At 42.7% G+C, this 20,544-nt stretch overlaps 1 protein-coding gene across 1 annotated transcript; it reads left to right on the plus strand.

The window, feature by feature from the left end:
* Positions 1–245: 245 nt before the first annotated feature.
* kcnc4 (potassium voltage-gated channel, Shaw-related subfamily, member 4) lies at positions 246–20,057 on the plus strand (the record flags this gene model as incomplete). Its single annotated transcript, XM_080468759.1, has 4 exons — positions 246–866; positions 14,917–15,853; positions 17,320–17,496; positions 19,990–20,057. The coding sequence occupies 4 exons, from the start codon at positions 246–248 to the stop codon at positions 20,055–20,057; spliced, it is 1,803 nt and encodes a 600-aa protein (XP_080324885.1).
* Positions 20,058–20,544: the final 487 nt, after the last annotated feature.

Here is a 20,544-nt window from a genome sequence, read left to right on the forward strand (position 1 = left end):
AGGAGCCTGAGCACCTGTTCTTGGTTCGGACTGAGTTTGTTACAGGTGGTTTTCCTCGGAGCGCTTTCAGATTTGCGCTCACTCGTTATGAAAATGAGCTGCACAGGTCAGTGCACAGAGAGTCTGACATGAGGGCGCACCGTGCTCTGATGTTCTGATTGATTGATTTTTTTGTTTGTTTTTGCACAGTAATTTAAAAAAAAAAAAAAAAAGAGGAGGCGAACAGCCTTCAGGTCTGCTTCTCAATGATCAGCTCGGTGTGCGTTTCGTCGTACCGGGGGCGCAAGTCGGGCAACAAACCTCCGTCTAAAACATGTCTGAAGGAGGACATGGCCAGGGGGGAAGACTCGGACAAGATCATCATCAACGTGGGCGGAACTCGACACGAGACCTACAAGAGCACCCTGCGGACCCTGCCGGGGACGCGCCTGGCCTGGCTGGCGGACCCGGACCCGCAGGTCAGCTCGGACGCGGACGCGGCGGCGCCTCCGCCTCCTTCGTCCGAGTTCTTCTTCGACAGACACCCGGGAATCTTCGCCTACGTGCTCAACTACTACCGGACCGGCAAGCTGCACTGCCCTGCGGACGTGTGCGGGCCGCTGTTTGAGGAGGAGCTGGCCTATTGGGGCATCGACGAGACGGACGTGGAGCCGTGTTGCTGGATGACCTACCGGCAGCACCGGGACGCGGAGGAAGCCCTGGAGATATTCGAGCCGCCGGACCCGGACGACACCGACGACGACAGAGAGGTGCCGAGGCGGTTCGGCATCGAGGACTGTCCGGACCGGTCCAGGGGCTGCTGTCAAGTTTGGCAGCCGAAGGTTTGGGCGCTGTTTGACGACCCGTACTCATCCAGAGCCGCCAGGGTGAGTCCAGTTCTCCCTCCAGGGAAGTCAAAAACAAGAGCATTTCCATCTTAGAAATAAAGATCAACAGGTGTGCTGATGGAGAAGCAGCCAGTCAGACTGCAGCCGCAGGAACAGTTCAGTCTGGAGAATAAATGTTTTGAGTTATTATGCTGAGACTTTGATATATTACCTGTATTTTCCACTTCATTTAATCTAATTTAATCCAACCCATCAATGACCCTCTGACTGTGATGAATGATCAATACAGGGCTCAATAAAACAATTGAAACATATTTTAGAACGTCAGCTTTATTCATATCTCTTGTAGTCTCCTTTATCAACCTTAATGTAAGTAAAGCATATGATGTAATTTTGTATTCATAGGTGCACCTTTCCTACCTGTAGTACTCATACCTTGTAATATTTTGTTTTTAGTTCAAAAACACAATTGGGATGTTTTTTTTCCCCCACACTTGATCCTTGACTTCTCCCAACATCATAATCAAACATCCGATTAACAGTTTCATTGTAAAAATATGAATTGGACAAATTTATATTCACATATATTTTGCATTATAAACCAGATGATGGAGGTGTGACGGTTACTACACTTTCTTATGAAACAAAAACAACCAAATTAAGCAAAATGTAACCAAACCATTCTCCTAATTTGAGTTTTTATTTCAACAAACAGCCAAAAGTATTTAGATAGTCCCGTTGTGTTTAGAAATATTTCAAAGCAGGATGTTCGTGACATAAGTCAGAAAACATTGATATTCTCGACCACAGCCAGGCAGTCATCAGGCGTTATTAGTGTCAGACCTCTTTGTGGCTCAGATTCCTCCTGCCTGGTTCAGTGGGAGACAGAAACACCAACTGGAGCATTTCGCTTTGCTGCACAACATCAAGCAAAACTATCTGGGCTTCTATTGGAACAATTTGGATCATAAAGGTTGCTTCCATTGAATCACACAAAGAAAGTTCATTCCCACATGACTCCCAAAGCACTCAGATGATCTCCTCTCCTTGTTGCTAAGCACCTGCAACAGGTGTATAATAACAGTCTGCACGCTGCTGTTTGTATGTTCGTGTACTTTGTTAGATTTTGAACAGATTTGATTTCATGAAGGGACTCAAAGCTGTTGTTGACATAGAAGCATGCCTGAAAGTCCTGTGTTTGGTCCGTCTCCATCTGACTCCCCTTCGGCCTCCTCATAATGTGGACTGTGTACTCGTCCTTTAGCTCACTTTCTTCCTACTGCCACAATCACTGCAACGTACATTTCATTTTTTATTTATTTTTTTCAAAAACCTTAAAAAAACATGCCTGTTGTTGTTTTTGTCATGAAATCACTGTAATACAGCTGAGTCTGTGCAAGTCGTGGCCACATTCAGCCCAATTTCATCTCGACTGGGCAGGACCGGTGAAACAGTGCCATGATGCAATTTTAAGCCTAACTTTTTTGTTTGTTTTGGCGCAGAGTATAAGTGATGAAAATATCAAAATTTTCCACAGAAATCAAAGAATTACAACTTAAATTTTAACTTAAAGCCTATTTTAATGAAACTTTCTAGTGCAAACTACAGTGAAGTGTCCAGAGAATTTCTCCTATAGCTGTTGCATTATGCACGTTTGTACAAACTCACCCTGACAGCATGGCTTTGAGCAGGGAGGTAGCAAACTTTATTATCTCAGCTCTGGGTTCAGTGTCGTGTAGGAAATTATTTCTTAGAAGAAGAAAAAACTTTTATTGTAATTTTTACCATTTCCTTGGTGGTTTGGCCAGATTGAAGCCTTGTGTGGTCTGGCTGTGGCCCACGGGCCTCATGTTTGACTCCCCAGATGTAAAGATTGCACTGAGCACATCACGAGATGAGCATCATTTATTATTTATTTCCAAGATCACAGATACCAATATTCCTAACCAACACTGTTATCTCCCTCAGATTCAGGATGCAGATACTCAGTATTGTTCTGCTCTCAAGCTGTGAAAACTTCCTCCAGCCAAATCTTTTACACGTGGAGCGTCAGTCCTGAGCAGCTGCTGCACCTCACCTGTTTCTGTGCATAAAGACTGCATGTTGGAGTTTTTTCTGTTTGGGCCTCAGCTCTTCTCTGCAGATGTTTGTTTCTGATCTGATGGCACTGCTGGATCTCCTTCTACTTAAATTGAAGTAAACGTGATGTCTTTCAGTCTCCAGGCTGCTGCAGTCTATCATGTTGCCTGTTTTCTTGTTTTTCTTTATAAAAGCCTGATCAGCAAGTCTTAAAGGGGTTATGTTTTGTTTTTCCAACAGTAATAATCGTCCCCATACCTGGAATGACGCCCCAGAAGTGAAGACAGTCTGTCCTCTCTCTCCCTGGCTTGCTTCATTTTTTAAAAAGTGTGTTGCTCCAACCAGCCAATCAGACATCAAACCCTATATAGTGTCATCAGGGGTTTAGCCAATCCCAATCAAGGTAGGCCCTCCCCTTGACCCTCCCACATTTAGGCAGCTCTGCTCTGGCACATGGCACCACGAGAGGAAGTACTTCCTCCTCTTCCCAAGATGGGTATGTGTGGGCGGAGCCAGTCCAGCTCACACAGACACAGCAGATTCTGAATGCAGCTCCTATGATCCAATATTCAAATGGAGGAAAATCAAGGAAAAGCAATAAACTAAACAAGGTTTCTGGACCAACGAGACCATGTGAAAGTGTTGAAAAGCTGGATAATATGACCAGTTTAAGCTTTATTCTGAGTGTGTGAACGAAGCTCGCTCACAGTCTTTGTTACGGTTTAGCTGTGGATCATCCAGCTTGAAACCTCCTGCACAGATCTTAACGTTTCATATTTAGTATGAATAAAGATAAAAGTGGTGTTTATTTAGACTTTATAATCTGACGAAAATTTCCACCAAAATTCCTGTCTTTATGCAGCTTTTTAAGATGAATCCAGATATTAGCTTTCTGACATCAACACTTGAATTTTCTCCAGAACTCAGCCTCCTACTGAACACATTTTTGTTTATCGCGATAAAAACATAACACATTTGTTTAGTTTCCTCCTGAGGTAATTCTGTCTTGTTCTTTAAATGCATTTCAAAGCCTGCACTTCTCTCCGGGCGCTTTCAATCAGAGTGAGCAGTCACTTTTTTCCCCCAGTCCTCACTTAAATACATGTTATGAAAATTGCAGCGAAATGCTGAAAATGGAGAAAACGCTGTTTCATGACTGCAACACGGAGCTGGTGAAGTGTTCCCACACATCCTATTCAAGGTTGCACTCAAAAGATGAGTGTTTGAAAGGCTGCAGGAGAGCACGTCCGTGTAGTGTAAATCAATCTGTACACTCTACAGTGAAAAGGTGTAGAAATTTTAAATTCTAAATTCACACAAAGCAACAAGTTTAATTATTGACAATATCACTATTTATTCAGTGTATGCATGTTATTTTTCAATGTGCATCTATGTACATATAGAGACCTTTTGCAGCTAAAACAGCTTAAACTCTTCTAGGGAAGCTTTCCACAATGTTTAGGAGTGTGTTTATTGGACGTTTGGACCATTTGATGTGGGACGAGAAGGCCTGGCAGTCTCCGCTCTAATTCATCTTAATGGTGTTCTGTCGAGTTGAGGTCGGGACTCTGTGCCGGCCGGTCAAACTGGATCTTCCCGGTATCTGTAGACCTTGCTTTGTGATGTTTTGAACAGGAAGTGACAATCTCCAAACTGTTTCCACAAAGTCAGGAGCGTGAAATTGTTCCTTTAACAGGAACTAAAGGGACCGAGCCCAACTTCCCCAGAACGACCCCAGACCACAATTCCACCTCCGTCGGACTTTACACTTTGTACAATCAGTCAGACAAGTATTGTTCTCCTGGCAACCACCAAACGCAGACGATTTGACTCGTCTCCACTGTTCTTGAGTGCAGAAGCAGTCCATGAAGCTCTCTGTTCTAATCTGAAAATCACGTGAAGTTTGGAGGTCCATCGCTATTGACTCTGCTTGATTTTATACATCTGTGGCCATGGAAGTGACTGGAATGCCTGAACTCAATGATTTGGAGACCCGAGCAAATACTTTTGGCAATATAGTGTGTTTATTTCTTGATAAGTGATAAGTTTCACGTCCTATTCAGAAAGAAAATAAATAATGAATCAAGATTGGACTTGTTCGCCTTGCTCTCACCGGGGGATACGAACCAGCCGTAAGCGCTTTGAGAGCGCGGCATGCCTGATGGTCCGAACAACAAAAGCAGAAGAGTGCTTATTGAAGTGAACGTGAAAGCACATATCCAGTGTCAACAGCAGGAGTTGTCGGGCAGCGAGCCAGGAGCTTTCATCAGGAAAAGGAAAATACATTTAGTCCAGAAAGAGAGGAGCTCATGCTCACTCTAATTTATGTTTGTTTGGGGAGTTGAATGGTCTATTCAGACACTTGCAGGGTTGCAGAAGTATAATGTTCCCGCCGCACGCCAGTCACGCTACAAACGGTGTTTATTTTAGCTTCTCGGCCAGGTGGCATTTTCAGGCTGTCGCCGAAGAACAGCCGACATTTCTGTGAGTCACAGCTGTCACTGCGTCGGTGTCGTATGAAGATGACCCTGCTGGTTAACCACGTCTGTCTCTCACCAGCCAACACTTGTAGATGAGTCAGTGGAGATCTGTGAGGTTCTGAGCGAGGCTGCGAATCTGTCCGGCGTCGCATGAACGTCTGAGACAATCGCGCTGTCCTTTTATCCATTTCAGGTCCGCTCGGTTCATGCACGTATGTTTACCCTGTTTGCTTTCTGAGCGGATGCTTTCCGAACGGATGCTCAGATGCTTTTTGAAGGAGTCACATTACCTTTATGGCCTTTTTATTTTTCAGAGAGCCTCTGAGCTCATCTGCAGGTAATGTAATTCCTGAAAGCCAGTGGGAGGCTGTCTGTCCGTCTCCTCAGGCCACATCCTTCCTCGGGATCAGCCGTGTGGGAGACCTGATGTTCTCACGTTCAAACAAACATTTGATGGGATCGGGGCCGAGCGTAGAGGAGAAATGATTTAAATCTGTCACAATGACCAAAATGTGCCCACGTCAGCTTTGATTCGATGGCATTTTTTATTGAAATATGTTGACACCCTTTTAGGAGTTGCCCTGTAGACGGTAACTCTGTACCCCAGAATCTCGGGCCACGTTTACTCAACAACTTTTAAGTGACAAAGCTTCATTTTTACGTTTATGTTTCAGAAACATTTAGCGTCCAGACAGCAACATTTAAGTGAAAAAGCTTTGCAAAAACTATTAACCCGAATTGCAATTAACGGTTCTTTGGTGTGATCGACGTGCTTTTGAAAAAAGTAACGCGTATGAAGGAAAAGAGGAATACTCGGCGGTACTCCAATATTTAACCGATCCAACAGCGAACTGTGACAATTCGACTCGGACCAGAACACTTTTGTGCTTTCTTCTATAATGCAGTATTTCATTAGTTCTCTTTTCCTCTTGCTTGTAATTAATCACCGCGGTGGCAACAGGCTGCAGTGGTGCGTAATTAAAACCTTCTTTCCCACAGAAAAGAGCAACACATTTTCTCTCACATGGAAGGATCAATCTGTCTTTGTTGGGAGATTAGCAGATTGAATGATGGAGGATTTCTGAAGTTTTTGAAACTTTAGAAAAGGGAAACACCATAAGATATGGTTTCTTTCAGTTTATATCCAGTCTCATGTGTACTGGACTGCAAATGTTGGTGTGATTTTTGATAAACCATGTGGTTGAATTACATGTTTGATGTTCCGGGATTGACCATGTCAAACATTCATTTTATAAAATAAGTGAATTAAAAAAAGAGCTTTCTGCTGACATATTGAGTTATAAGAAGGTGCTGAGGTGTGTAACATTGGATAATATGATAATTTTGTCCTGCTCACCGCAAACTAGAAAATTAATTTTCTCAAGGGGATTAATAAAGTATGATCAGTAAAAGCTTCCTCTTGTTACAAGGTGAAGTAGGTTTAGTTCCGAATGAGTTGCAACTGCTCACACAGCTGACATTAAGTTCAGTTTACTGAATAACAATACGTTTGATTTCTCATTGCTGGTTGTGAAACGTGATGTCATTTTGGTGAACCCCACTGACTCTCACTGGTGTAATTGGTGTGATTTTTCACCCATCAAAGGAGACGTGAGGTCTCGGTGAGAGGAGGACGTAATCTGGTGTGATTATGTCGGGTGTTTATTCTGCCGGACTCGAAGCCCTTCAGCTGAAAATGGTTCAGTGTCAAAAAGTCTGTGCACAGTTACAGGCTTTGTTTTGCAGAAATAAAATGAAAAGAATCAATGAATGCATGTGCCTGAAAATAGCATTTTTCTTCCATGTGACTCAGAGAGCAATTATCAGTGATGTGGTTTGCTGGTGTTTGTCAGTGCAATTTTCACTTTTCTTGTATAAAAAGCTTGATAAGTAATTGTATAACAATCCAGTCAACTGAAATAACTCACTCCTCAGTGTAGAAAACCTATCAAATCTGTTTTGGACATCTGTCTGTAAGTCTGTAAGTGATGTTTTGTTTTGTCTTATCTAGTCTATCTGGTTTCAGAAAAGTTTGACGCTAGATTTTGGGATCGAACAGCCAAAACACAGCAACGTTTTGAAATGAAACCGTGCACGCATGCAGCAGAGAACAGTAAGCTATAAACATTAACAATGGCGGTACACGGACATTCTAGTGGACAGACGACCAAGTTTGATTGTTATTACAGTGACTGCCAAAATAAAACTACCAAGTCCCAGGAGAATATGGACTGGGAGTCATGACACGACGGAGGAAAAATTATTGTTATTGTCCATCTACTGAGCATGTGCAGAAGGACTAGTTACTATGGCCGTGGTGCGCATGCGCAGTAGCAGCATTTTCGCCCGTCTACACGACAACGAAGTCGGAGCGTTTTGGAAAAGTTGCATTTTCAATGGCTCTGAGCAATGTGGTCACGTAAACAGGCCCCAAAAACACAAAAAGTTTTCCGTTATAATTTTTAAACGTTTTCATATAAGTGGGTCCGAAGAGGATGTCAGTATTTCCGAGCTTTTTCCAGAAATGAAAAAAACACTCTTATATTTAGACCAATACAATAAACATTTGGCCTCTTCTTTGTCGCTCGCCTGCTTTGCACAGACAGCTGATGCTGAGTTCCCTGAATGTATAAATGATATTATAATGTTGTGCCCCCACACTTTGCACGGTGGCAGTCGACAGATGAATAAAACGGCAGTTATAAAGTTCCATCTTCATCTAAACCATCTTGTTTTGAGCGTAATCTATGAAATTTCCCACCGTTACTGCCTGATAGTTTCGGTTCTGTGAATCCATGAAATATAGATGATGATGAAAGCTCAGGAGACGGCAGATTAATGGCTCGTCCTCAGGTGTACCGACTCGGAGTCCATGAATCAGTGTGACGTGAGTTCTAAGAAAAACCTGGGCAGCCGCTGCTTCTGATCGCTTTGCAGCTGCTGACGCTGGCGCTAACGGCTCGTCTGTGGAGTTGTCGCATCGTAACGCGTCGCCGTGCTAACAGAGCGTGATGCTGAACAGCTGGGGGGGACGACTGTGGCGGGACTCTCCAGCTGCTGCACACTGACGCACAGCTTGCCGCCTGTTGCGCGTCGTGTTTCGAGCTCCCCTGCTCTGATCTCTTAGCTGGCATCAGGTCGTCGCTCCCTCTGGTGACCTTTGACCTTTGACCCATGACACCCGATGAGCTTCGGTTGATGGCTTTTAGCCACTACTTGAATCACATAAGGAGGGCGGAGAACAAACAGAAATCGTGTGACTTGTCAGCAGATTTTCAGAGAACCAAAACACAGAATCAGCGATCCAGGTTTTCTTCATTCCACTAAGTGTAAGCTCTGTTAACAGAAAGTTTTAAGCCTAACCTTGAAAGTGGGAGCTGCTTCCACATGAGAGGAGCTTGAAAACTGAAATCTTGCCTCCCATTCGAGTTGTAGAACACCTGGGAACCTCCAGGGGGCAGCACTCTGAGAACCAAGTGTTCCTCTTGGGCGATATAGAATGACCAGTTCTTTAAGATACAACAGAGCCTGGTTGTTAAGAGCTTTATAAGTCAAAGAAGGGTTTTAAATTGTTTTATAGATTCTCGACAGGAAGAGAAGCTGATATTGGAGTGATGTGATTTCTCCTGCTGTCAGGACTCTCACTGTGGTGTTTTGAATCAATTGAACACTTGTTAAGCAGCTATTCAGACACCCTGATAATACAGAGTTACAATAGTCTAATCTGGAAGTAACAAATGAATGAATTAGTTTCTCAATGTCACTCTGAATCAACATGTTCCTGAATTTAGACGCAGTCCTGTAGACTTGCTTCATGTGGGAGTTGAAGGATAAGTCCTGGTCAAAAATAACTCCCAGGTTCCTCAAAGTGCTACTGGAGGTCAAAGCAATACCATCCAGTGTGACTAGATGTTCAGATAATTTATCGCTCAGATGTTTTTGGCCCAAACATAATAACGTCTGTTCTATCTAAATTCAGAAGCAGATTTCGATCCAGGATTTTATGTCTTTAAGACTTGACAAGTTGATCAGTGTCACCTGATGATATTCCCTACAGGAAGCAGGTATAATGTCAAATGTATCAACCCTAAGACAATACCCTGTGGAACTCCATGTTTAGGCTGGGCTGAAGACTCATTAGCATGAAGAAATTGGAACCTGTCTGATAAATACTATGATTGAAACCAGTTTAGTGCCGTACCTTTAACCCCGATGGACTGTTCCAGTCTATGTAATAATATGTTATGATCAATGCGGCACTGAGTTCTAACAGGACCAGAAGAGAGACCAGTCCTTTGTCTTTCTGTTAAACTCCATGTTTATTATAGCAGAAAAGATGCATCCTCCTCAGATGTTTCTTGTCAAAGATAATCTAATAAGATTTGTTTTGTAACGACAGAGAGCGTTTCGGCTTTCTATGCGTAAACTTGTTTTTGTGGCCGGATACAGACTCAGTGAGGGTAACGGTTCACTCTTGCAATCAGAGCTTCCTGTGATCGTCTCCAGTAGTGGACTTATCTGATTTTCAGATTAGATTGAAGCGTAGCAGCGGTTCAGGCTGATCACGAGGTGAGAAGCAGGAGGAGAAAAGTAATCGACTCTGTTACTGTTTGCTTGGGCCTGGTCTTTCCAGCTTGTGTAACAGCGGCACACCAACTGGGAAACACACTTTGGCTGCGAAGAGACATTATGGCAATTGTCCCAACCCTGCGACTGTGTTTACAGTTTCCACTACTTACCTGTAAACATGGTATTGTTGGCTTCCATTGTGATCGGCATTAAATAACATGTGCAGACACATTTTAATGCCACAGTATTTATTGTCCAAGACGGGAACTCGCAGTCGTAAAAGCTCACAGATGATAAACAGGCGGGGGGGATGAATGTCGGTGCAACTCCACGGCATTCAGACAGGTGTCGGGTCAGAACGTGTCATGTTCGGGTCGAGTCTTTTATGAGGAGAACAAAATTTTCTTGACCTCTTGCACCTTCCTCTCAGAGGTGCTGCAGAGTTCTGGTTTTGTTTGCGTCGATTGGCCTTTTAATGAATTAATAATCCTGAGGATTATATCAGATGTTATTGGTTTGTTATTTATGTGATACGAGTATTGGAAAAAAGTCTAAACTAAAACATTTTATATGTCAGATGAATTATGTGTACAAAGCTAATATTTCATGTATCTTGAAATACTTGAAAGACATACAGCACTTTTTGAGAGAGAAATGATCATCAGTGAAATCTTGTTTTGTTGCGTTTCAGAGCTTCATTTCATCGTCTCATGCTCAGACAGCGTGGAAACAAAAAAGATCACTGACCGCCGGACCGACGATTTGATTCCCACCATAATCAGCAGTGTCGTGTGTCTGAAATGGAATTGTGATTGAGTCTTCAGAGCCATGGATAATTTAATGACAAAAGTGTTTAAAGTCGCTGTGGAGGTTATAGATTAATCTCCTCTTAGAGCTGCTATACATTATTTATTTGTTTATTGTTTGTGAATTCATCAGTGCTCGAGTACGTGGAAACAAAAAACCGGAGCGTAGCAGCACATCCAGAAAGTCACAAGTGCTGAAAGAGAACTCAGTATTTGGACGGTTTTAATGTTTGAGGTCTCGTCCAGATGATCTTGTTTCTAACGTTTCCATATTCATGGCAGACTCAGTGACGGAGGCGAGGGAGATGTGATTTTTAAGAATTTATGACGAGGTAATTGAACTTTTATGGAACCATCAGACATCAAATATTATTCATTGTCGAGTATTTTTACTCTGCTCATGTGGAGCGGATGTGTAAGGAGTTCTATGTCTGCTTTCAGGTCTTCTGTCAAGTCTGCGATCCTCTCAGATTTCTGTTTCTGAGTTTGACATGTGTGGGTCACAGCGTTCACGCAGACTGGGAGGCAATCCGTGTCAGTTCTGCACACAACGCGTTCCAAATGGCTCCATAACAATGTGTGATCAGAGGTGAAATTAGTTGGTATTGAATGTTGAGGATGGATGAATAAATATGAAGGAGAGAATAAATGTGAGAGGAGGAATTTCATTGGATTTTAATGAAAGTTGGGGAGGAGGAGGAGGAGGAGGAGGCAGAATACCTGGGTAGGAAGCAAAACATATATTGCGTTTTGTGTGTCCGTTTACACGCCAACGCATTGAAAATGCAGAGTTTTGGAAACGGCTGCCAGGGTGGAACTTTTCAGAAACACTTGGGCTCCGTCAACTGGTGAAACGCTCGGCGCCCGTCTCGTTATAGACGGTGGAAACGCTGCCACTGCACATGCGCACCACGGACGTAGTGAATAGTTCTTCTGCTCCCACTAGTGGCCTGGCATGCTAACTACATTGTTTTTATTGTTTCCGTAGAAACGGGCATCCTTTTTCAAAACATTACTGTGTAAACGCATCACTTTTCTGAAACCAAAATGCAAAAATGAAACGTTTTCGCTTTAAACGTCAAGTAAACGGGGTCCTATAGGGTATTATAGAGTATTAGAATTTCTCTATCGGGACAGAGGGCAGGAGAGGCTCAACTAAAGCAAGTAGTTTATGTGAATATACTGTATATATATATTTATATATATTTTTTTTTCAACAGCACAAAGCCTGCTGCCATGAAGTGCTGATAATGCAACATCACACCATTTTAACACCTTCTGGAACAGATTACTATGAAATAAGTGCTTCTATCACGCTGCCACCGGAGGAGGCACAGCAGGATACATATACCAATCAGCCATTACATAGTGATCACTCTGTTTATCAATAGAAGCCAACAAGTGAATATTTTTAGGAGTGAGAGGGAATTTGTGATGCATGAACAATGATGTGTGTTTAAAGCAAAGGTTAAAAATGTCGTCAAGAACACAACTCGTCACATTCCGTTGAATATCCTGCAGGAAAGAGTCAAGACGCCCACAAAGACGTATGATGTGAGAAAATACAGAATATGCGTCATAGGATGATGTTATTGCAGAAAGACAAGGCCACGGTTGAGGTAGCTCTGGTTCGAGTTGTGTTTCATCTGCCTCCCATCTTGAAGATGAGGATTTGAGCTTCCAGCTGGTTGCAGGCTTAGAGGTGTAACTGGGGGGGGGTTACCACACAAACACCCCACATGTTACATCCGCTCTATAGCTTCCTGCTGGCAGATGAAAGGACGTGATTAGCAAAGCTTTTGTGTCACAGAGATAGCTCGTCTGCACAGACTGCTCAGAGATTTTAAATTTTTTGTTCCTTTTCTATGTCTGTGGGCATTTGTCTCCTTTCAGCCAAATCTGGTGTCTCACAAGTGGGTTATTTTTCAGTTTATTAATACCACAACTACAGTTTTTCATTAGCATTACTGGCTCGGGTTGTATTCACAAATGATATTCACTCGTCCTCCTGTAGCAGCTTTTCAACGACGGAGCATTTAAGTTATTCTTTCAGAGTGTTGTGCAACAAGCGAAGAGCCTACAGTGGGAATTGGAAACCCAGAGAGGGTTGACAAAATGCTGGAGTTGCATCTGATTAATTGACATTGGAAATTGAAATGCTGCGAGAGAGACCGAGCTGTGCCGTTCTACTGAGAGTGCCTTAATTATTCCGAGCCACTTGTTTATCTGCTGCTTTTTGCGGATCATTTTCCTGATGGAGATCACCAAAGAAAGAGCTGAAATTTATTTTCGGTCGTACGCTGGATGCCTCCTCTAATTGAAGCAATTTCAAAAAGCATTTATAAAATGAGTTAAAGTAGTTGCCACTCAGGTTTTTTTCAGCGATTTAAGTGTTGTGAGTCTCTGGCGCTGTGAAGTTGCAGCTCCTCTCGGGGCAGAGTTCATGCTTCACCATCTTGTTGCCATCTTCCCTCCTGTCATGCGGAACGTTTGCTCCGTGGACTCGAGCTGCGAGAGCCTCAAACCTCAGAGGGACCGAGCAAGCAGGAGCAGGTTGTCATGGCTGACAGCTGCGCTTTAGTTGTGTTAATGTGGCACAGTGATATAAAGACATATAATGCATATATAGAAACAATTGGTTCAGGGTTTTTTTTTGTGGGCTTTAATGCAAGCCGCAGACAGCCGACAAGCTTTTTTCTTTTTTTCTTTTACATGTCCACGGTCACATATTGAATTATTGTTCCCTTGGGGTCCTTCATTCTTTGTTTTTTAAATTCTCATCGCAGATTAAAAACACAATAAAGCTGAATGAGAGTCCCTGAAGGGAAAGCGGCTCAATGCATGCAAGTTGCAGGTACATATTTATCCAGCTGCAAGATTAAAAAAGGTAGGAGTGACATTACAATTTGTCCGGGCTTCAGTAAACAATGAAGACAGATTGAGTATAAGTGAGCACGCAGCGTAAACAAACACACAGGATGAGCCATTAGGAAGGATTAAGCCAATGTCTGTCAGTCACATTGTTCAGTTTACCTCTCAGGAAGTGTAAAAGTTGGTCATCTCGCTCAGTTTTTTATGTATTTATGTGTTTTATTTTTTTGCATTATGTGGGGTAGAACCTTTCTGTGTGGAGTCTGCATGTTTCCTCTGAGCCTGGATGGATTTTCACAACTTGTTCATGCCTTCGTCGTGCTTGATACTTTGATTGGTGGCTCTAATTTGTGTTTAGGTGTGACTGGAGTTGTTACCTCAGCTCACGACTAACAAAGCAGGTATAGATGGATGAATATCTATATCATGTTTAAAGAAGCACAACAAAATGTCTTGTCGTCTTTTTCCAAGTCAGATCTTTGCCTTCTTCTGGTCAATTTTTGTCTTTGTGATTATGAAAGTGATTAAAATGTTTAATATAACTCTTTTTCTTTTTAACACTCTCCATTGAGTGGCCCCATGCAGGTTTGAGCTCCTCGTGAGCGCCCCCTGCTGCCTGTGGCTCACAGAGTCCACGTCAGTGAAATCACATTTGGAGCTCAGCTTGTTCCGTCTCCATTGGAGTAATTGGTTTCAGATTGGTCTGTTTTCTGGGAGAACATTGTCATCACTCTCCTGCAGAGAAACTGCTTCTTTTTTTGTTGTTGTTGTTTTTTTTGTTTTTTTTATAAATTAAAATCAAGAAACTCCTCTTTGGCAATCTTCAGACTAGAGTTGTGGAGGAGGACCACCTCTCCTAATTATTTCCTGGGAGGTAATTGGATGTCATGAGGAGGCACAGAAATAGCAGGAAAAAGAAGATTGAGTTTGATAATTTGTGGCTCCGCTGACAGCATGAAAATGGTTTCATTTTGTGAGCTAAAGTGTTCATGACAACTATTTGATTAGGTTTTGAGAAGCAAATATTTTCTCTGGATTTTATCGTATTTAATTAGTCTCAAAAAAAATAAACAAAAAGAAGTGTTTGTTGGTAAACAGTCATATTTGGATGTCCAAGTCTTTTTATTGTTGTTACTGTAAAGTTTGAATAAAAATCTTAAAATGTACAATGTTGATCACCAATAAGTTGAATGAGCTTTAACTCCACTTTGAAAATCCGATGTTTTCTGTCTTTACCTACAAAGCATTGCATGTATTAACAGTGATTCTGTGTGTCTCGTTCAGGGAGTGGCGTTTGCGTCCCTGTTTTTCATCCTGGTGTCCATCACCACCTTCTGCCTGGAGACCCACGAAGCCTTCAATGAACTGCAGAACCGCACCGAAGTGGTGGTCATAGGCAACGTCACACATGAAGAGGAGAAACGGGAGATGGTGACCAAACCCATCCTCACCTTGGTGGAGGGCGTCTGCGTCGTCTGGTTCACGTTCGAGTTCCTGATGCGAATCATCTCCTGCCCGGACAAAGTGGTCTTCATCAAAAATGCTCTCAACATCATCGACTTTGTGGCCATTCTGCCGTTTTACCTCGAGATGGGCCTGAGAGGTCTGTCCTCAAAAGCCGCCAACAACGTGCTGGGCTTCCTGCGCGTGGTGAGGTTCGTCCGGATCCTCCGGATCTTCAAGCTGACGCGGCACTTCGTGGGCCTGCGAGTCCTCGGTCACACCCTGAGGGCCAGCGTCAATGAGTTCCTCCTGCTCATCATCTTCTTGGCACTGGGCGTTCTCATCTTCGCCACCATGATTTACTATGCCGAACGCATCGGCGCCCAGCCCAACGACCCGACGGGCTCCAACCACACACACTTCAAAAACATCCCGATCAGCTTCTGGTGGGCGGTGGTCACAATGACCACGCTGGGCTATGGAGACATGTACCCAAAGACCTGGTTGGGGATGATGGTGGGGGCTCTGTGTGCGCTGGCCGGCGTGCTGACCATCGCCATGCCAGTTCCCGTCATCGTCAATAACTTTGGGATGTACTACTCGCTGGCCATGGCCAAGCAGAAGCTGCCCAGGAAGAAAAAGAAGCACAACCCCAACCCGGACGCTCCGACCGACTCGGCGTCGTTCGGCAAGTCGGAAACCAACTCGCACAGGGACAGCACTCAGAGCGACACGTGTCCGCTGGCGGCAGAGGAGAGCGTCAGCAGGAACCGTTCAGGTCAGACCATGGTTTCAGGCAGAAATTGATGCTTTTGGTGTCCATCCAAACATGTGGGTGTCCAAAATGTATTTGGTCGGCGACCAGTGGGTGCGGGGTCAAAATTCACTTAAGGTCTATTTCCCGATTTTTTTTTAATACAACTTAAATGGTGCACGCCAATGCATTCTGGACGACGAAACATGAAATGTAGGTTTTGCGTCTTAATAGTAAAATATTTCTTTTTCTCCCTGACATTTTTGCTGATGCATCATTTATCATTTTTTGCTTTGTTAAATAGTTATCTTTTTTTCATTTAAGGCGATAGCTTCTTTTCATAGGCGATGGTTTCCACCTGTACCTGTACCTGTACCTGACTTGCCTCACTCCAAACTTCACTACATGTGCTCGTTTATGCCCCCTATAGGTGGCACATTGTAGTTGGCAAATTGATCACAGGTCCATGGATTTAGTCCCACCTGTGTGGATTCTGCAGATAGAATTCCTCAGCATTTTGGAAAGGAAATTCCTGCTGGTTACTGGGCGTACTCAAGCCTATAATCTGCTATATTTTTGGCAAATTAGACCGTGACAAATAGTGATGACCATTATACACATATTTTAGACGGCTTTAAACAACCCGTCCTCTATTTTTTTGGCAGCCTTTTCCGAAAACTGACTCGTCCAAATGACGGCTGGACGGCTCGCCGTGTAAAACCATGGCGGAGACACACGTTCGTCACACAGACAGTTCAGCAGTGAAGCGATACCTTTGTTAGTGGGACTCATTGACGTGATGCTCTGCATGTAGGGGACAATCATGCTTTCACGATAACGTACAGCAATGAAAAGCTCAAGTAGCAGTTGATTTCTCCCTGAAAAGAGCAGATTTCATCTGTGAGCTTCGGGAGGAGATATCGTCTGTCAAGTGTTATTATAGGAAAGTGTTTTATGTAAAAGCCTTTGTTGTGGAAAGGAAAACTCCCACAAAATGAACTATATATTGACATCTGCAGTTTGACAGTATAATAAAAGGGAGGGGAGGAAATGGTGTTTGCACACTGAGGGGATTGACCCTTTAAGCTTTTATCACTGATGGTTGTATTATTCATAAGGTTTTTAATATACATTCAGCATACTGTTTATCATGTTTTAATGGGATCCCCCATCCTTTAGAGCCTTTATGATAAATATTTAAGTGATCTGGAGCCTGGTGGTAATGCAGAGAGACACTATGTTTTTTTTTGTCTGGTAGTTTCTGAGGCTCTTCAGTCCTTGCAGATGATCTGAGCTTAGTCATAAAGACAGTTGCACACCAGGATCAAATTATTCCTCATAACATCTCAGCCAAATTGAATTTCATCACAGAACGATACAGATTTTATGCAATATACCTCTGTCTTTCTCTGGGCCCTCAGGGAAGTCTTGGTAAAAGCTTTGGCATTTACAACGCTGTTTTTTTTTTTTTTTTCCGTTCTTTCTGTCAGACTCCAAACAGAACGGAGATGCTAATGTGGCCCTTTCAGAGGAGGAAGGCTGCAGTTTGACCCAGCCGCTGTCCCCCAATGAAAAGTGGTCGCTGCGCTGCTCACGGGGCCGAGACAAGAATAAGAAGGAGGGAACCTGCTTCCTGCTGACCTCTGGAGACCCCAACGTCCATTCTGGTGAGTTACATAAACCCCCGGGTCCAAGCCAATGTGGTCGGCCATCACAAACATGAACGTTCGGTTTTTAACATCAGAGGTTTTTAACAAAAATGTTTAATCTATTTCATCTGCATTTGTTTTTGTAGTTTGGCTTTCAGATTGACTCTTACGAGCACAAACGCTTTAGATGTTTATACCCTTATGCATACCTCAAAACATTCTCCAATCCAGCTCGTCAAACCACCAAGCAAAACGTAATCATTTCAAAGAAAACGGATATTTTTTGCCTCAAAACCATGTTGCCAGAGTGAGTTTGTAAAAACACCCACAATAGACCAGTTTGTTGGACATTTCATTGTATTTTGCACCAGAAAGTTTCATTAAAATTGGCTTTATTTTATAATTTTCATAATTGTGTGGTTTTGTGACAATATAGACATTTTTATCACGTACTCTCTGCAGCACGACAAAGAAAATACAAAAACACTATAAACACACTGCCACCATATGAGCTTCTTTTTTTTTTTTAGTACCTCCTCGACGGTTTTTAGGCATTGTTTACCACTCGGATCAATAGAGAAGCTTTGTTACACTAATTGCAGCATCTGTCTGTGAAAAAAAGGAATCAATTGTGCGGTGTCAAAAATATTTTGTGTCTACATAAAAAAAAAGAACCTGTAGATTCAGGTACATGTGCAAAATGAATTAATTCATCTTTTGATGAGAGTTTTTTCATGCAGAAAGACACTTTAATCTCGGCTCTTTGACTGATGTTTGAAGTGACTAACGTGGGCGCACAGACGAGTCGCTGTCAACCTGCCTCCTCTCTCCACCTCAACAGCTGCTGCTCGGATGCTTTCTCACATTTGAGCCCATAGTGCCCTAAAAAAAACCGAAAAAAAAACCCAAAACGCTGTTAGAAGAGGCTCTTTCTTTGGCAGCAGTGGATTCATTCCTGACATCCGGAAGAACAACTCCCACCCAGTCAACATCCTGACTCAAACAGCCCAACAACAACGGAGGTGTTTTTCTGCAAAACTGCTCTTCACCAACATGCAGAGCTCATTAGCACATCACCGTTGAAGGGGGAAAAGAAAAACACATAAATGGAGCACTTACTGTAGCTCAGTGTGTTTTTCCTGCCAGCCCATTACAAGGAAATTGTATTTCACGCTTTTTTTTTTTTTTTTTTTTTAAAGCCTTCTCAATCCCTGAATGATGCAGGTTTAATGGCGATAATGTCACATGCAGATGGAATCCAAACATCCTCGGTTATATCGGTCAGATGAAGGAGAAGACGAACTTGTGCATGGAATAGTTTGAGAGGAGTGTTTACAGCCTCAACAAACTGTCTGTCATGCTAAATGTTCTGGTCATTACATGAAATCACCATTCTAGATTTACTCCGATCGCACACACTCAGGAAAAAAAACCCCAACATTGAGCTGAGCAAAGCCAGAACACCTCGGAAACAAATCTGTGAGGGAAAGAGGACGGGGGAGTAATTCAATACCGAGCCGTGCATCTGGTCTGTGCATAATGACATCTCCGTCCATTACCGGGGAATATCACACATACACAACACATTTTGGTGCTTCATCTGCATGAAGGGCTCCAGTGGACTTTCAGTGTTTAACAACAATGTCAAAAGCTGTTAAGGCAGAATCCAAATCACGTCTTTTGGATTCAGTGGATCTCCTCTTTAGTTGTTTTGGTAACTCCAGGCTCATAGGTTGTAACGTATGGATGATATATACCAGCGGAGAGAAGGAAATGCTGTTGAAGTGAGTAAGGTCATCACAGAGACGCTGTGATTAACACTCGCTGTCACACTTTATAAACACAAACAGTGGCCAAGTTAAACACACCTCATGCCTGCAATGTGATATTCAACAGCCTCCTTCCAGTTTGTATAATATGCATCATGTTATTGTATTGGATAGTGCACATTTCTGGGTATACATTGTATTAAATATTTCGCATTTCAGGGTATATTGTATTAAATACTGCACATTTAAGAATATATTGTGTTATACATTGCAAATTTCCATTATCATTACTTGTTGCACTATTTTTCTTGCCCATATTCTTATTTTTATTTTTATGTGGGTGATATATTTTCTTATTTTGGGTGATAGTTTATCTGTATTCTCTCTCTTTTAAAAAAAAAAAAAATTCTGGATTATATATGCCGACATCGTAGGAAGTAAAACGAGACGAAATTTCGATTCTACTTTGTGTCTTGTATTTACAGCAGAATTGGCCATAAAACTCTCTTTGACTTTGAATGTGCATAATAATAAAAGGTAAATAGTAAAATGCTGCTCGAGGACAGCGGGCAGATCTGCAGATCTCCTCTGGATGATTCCCATGAACAGGTTTCCATTAAAAACCTGGAAATATGTTGATTAATCAACAAAGGACATATGATCACTGAATGAAATTGGACTTTTCAGCTTGTCCAGGACGATGTACTAAATGTTATTTTCATGCGTTTGTGTTGCTCCTCAGAAAGCTGTAAAGACATCCTCGCTGCCACTGGAAACTACGCTCAGCCAGAGGTCACCACTCTGACCTGACGCTGATCACAACCACTAGCCTGGGGCTCATGGCGGCGAACATTCCCTTGCTCTTTTCTCTTTTTTTCCCCCCCCTGAATGAACGGACCGGATTCTTCTTTACCTGGATGAGTTTTTACTGATCTTTCACACTCCCCCAAAACCCTACAACATTAAGCAGATTCATTATATGTTCACTCACATGGCTTGTTAGAGCGTTTTGCATGGATTGCATGATGAAGCGACGGACATTTAAAAACACTCGCTGCCTTTCACATGCTTGTTGTTTAGCGGACGTGTCATAGCGTGATTTTTTTTTCCCCCCCTCACTTTCGTGAAAATATATATATATATTTCTTTTAACCCACGTTAGAAGGACAAGAAAATGTGACGTCTGATGCCAGATTAGATAATGATTAAATCCTCTCATTCTGGCCTGATGGTGCAGAAAAATAAATTTTTGACAGCAAATTAACACTTTATTAGGAAACAACTCCCCCCCCCACCC

This window comes from Lipophrys pholis, assembly GCF_963383615.2.
Source record: "Lipophrys pholis genome assembly, chromosome: 8".
Taxonomy (NCBI): Eukaryota; Metazoa; Chordata; class Actinopteri; order Blenniiformes; family Blenniidae; genus Lipophrys; species Lipophrys pholis.